At 49.5% G+C, this 991-nt stretch overlaps 1 protein-coding gene across 1 annotated transcript in view; it reads left to right on the plus strand.

The window, feature by feature from the left end:
• The window catches only part of neo1a (neogenin 1a), a 143,681-nt gene that overhangs the window by 102,020 nt on the left and 40,670 nt on the right, over positions 1–991 (plus strand). Inside the window, exon 9 of the mRNA XM_015053824.1 lies at positions 98–252. Within this exon, the coding sequence (XP_014909310.1) occupies positions 98–252 (155 nt within the window). The remainder of the gene's footprint in view (positions 1–97; positions 253–991) is intronic.

Here is a 991-nt window from a genome sequence, read left to right on the forward strand (position 1 = left end):
TGGACATTTCCGCGGGGGGCGGCGGACTCGGGACCCTGGACATTGCCAGTGTGACAGAGGGAGGAGTGGTTTTTTCTTCCGCTCCCTCCCGGACCAGGGAGCGGGGGGTGAACACCAGCCGTCCAGGAGAGATGCAGGTCACCATCCAGAACCTGATGCCAGACACCAAGTATCGCTTCAGGGTGGTGGCACACAACAGCAACGGCCAGGGCGAGAGCTCAGCAGCACTCAAAGTGGCCACCCAAGCTGAAGGTAACACACACACACACACACACACACACACACACACACACACTGTACAGTTAATTCATACGTGCTCCGTAAACGGCGTGTGCAAACATGACTGAAACCGCTGGCAGTTTGCTGGGAACATGCTCACACCAGCACTCCGGGGTAAACAAGATGCTCTCAAAAATGTGCAAATAGACGGAGGCCCAAACAAATATCCACTCACATGCAGCGTATGGTGGCTTCTGACAGACGCCCCCCGTCACCCTCAGCCTTCACACACACACTTCACACACACACTGGAGGCTGGAAGGGGGCTCTGTGCTGCAAGCAGACCACCCAATAGAAAACCTACTGCGAACCACTTCTTGTTTATTCCTCGGCGTTTCCTCAAACCTCACTGTGTGTTTTGGTGTTAGCTGAGCCTGCCCAGGTCAGGGTTCCCATGCAGCCTGGAAAAGTCTGGAGTTGTTTTCTTGTTTTCACTAGTAAGATCTGGATACGTATAGAAAGGGCACAAAGAGAGTTCCCTTCATAACAACCCTTGATTTTGGTGTCCTTCCCTCCTTGTCTTTTCTTCCTTTCTTTCTCTCATCATTTCTTCCTTCTTCATATTCTTCCTTCGGTCCTTTCTTGCTCTTTCCTTCTTTATTTTGTTATTTCTTTGCTTCTTCCTTTAGTTTCTTTCATTCTTTCTGTCTTTCTGTCTCATCGTTTATCCATCTACAGTTGTGGTCAAAAGTGTACATACACTTGTAAAAAA

Source organism: Poecilia latipinna, unplaced genomic scaffold, assembly GCF_001443285.1.
Source record: "Poecilia latipinna isolate Pla-1442-1.1 unplaced genomic scaffold, P_latipinna-1.0 Scaffold1205, whole genome shotgun sequence".
Lineage (NCBI taxonomy): Eukaryota > Metazoa > Chordata > Actinopteri > Cyprinodontiformes > Poeciliidae > Poecilia > Poecilia latipinna.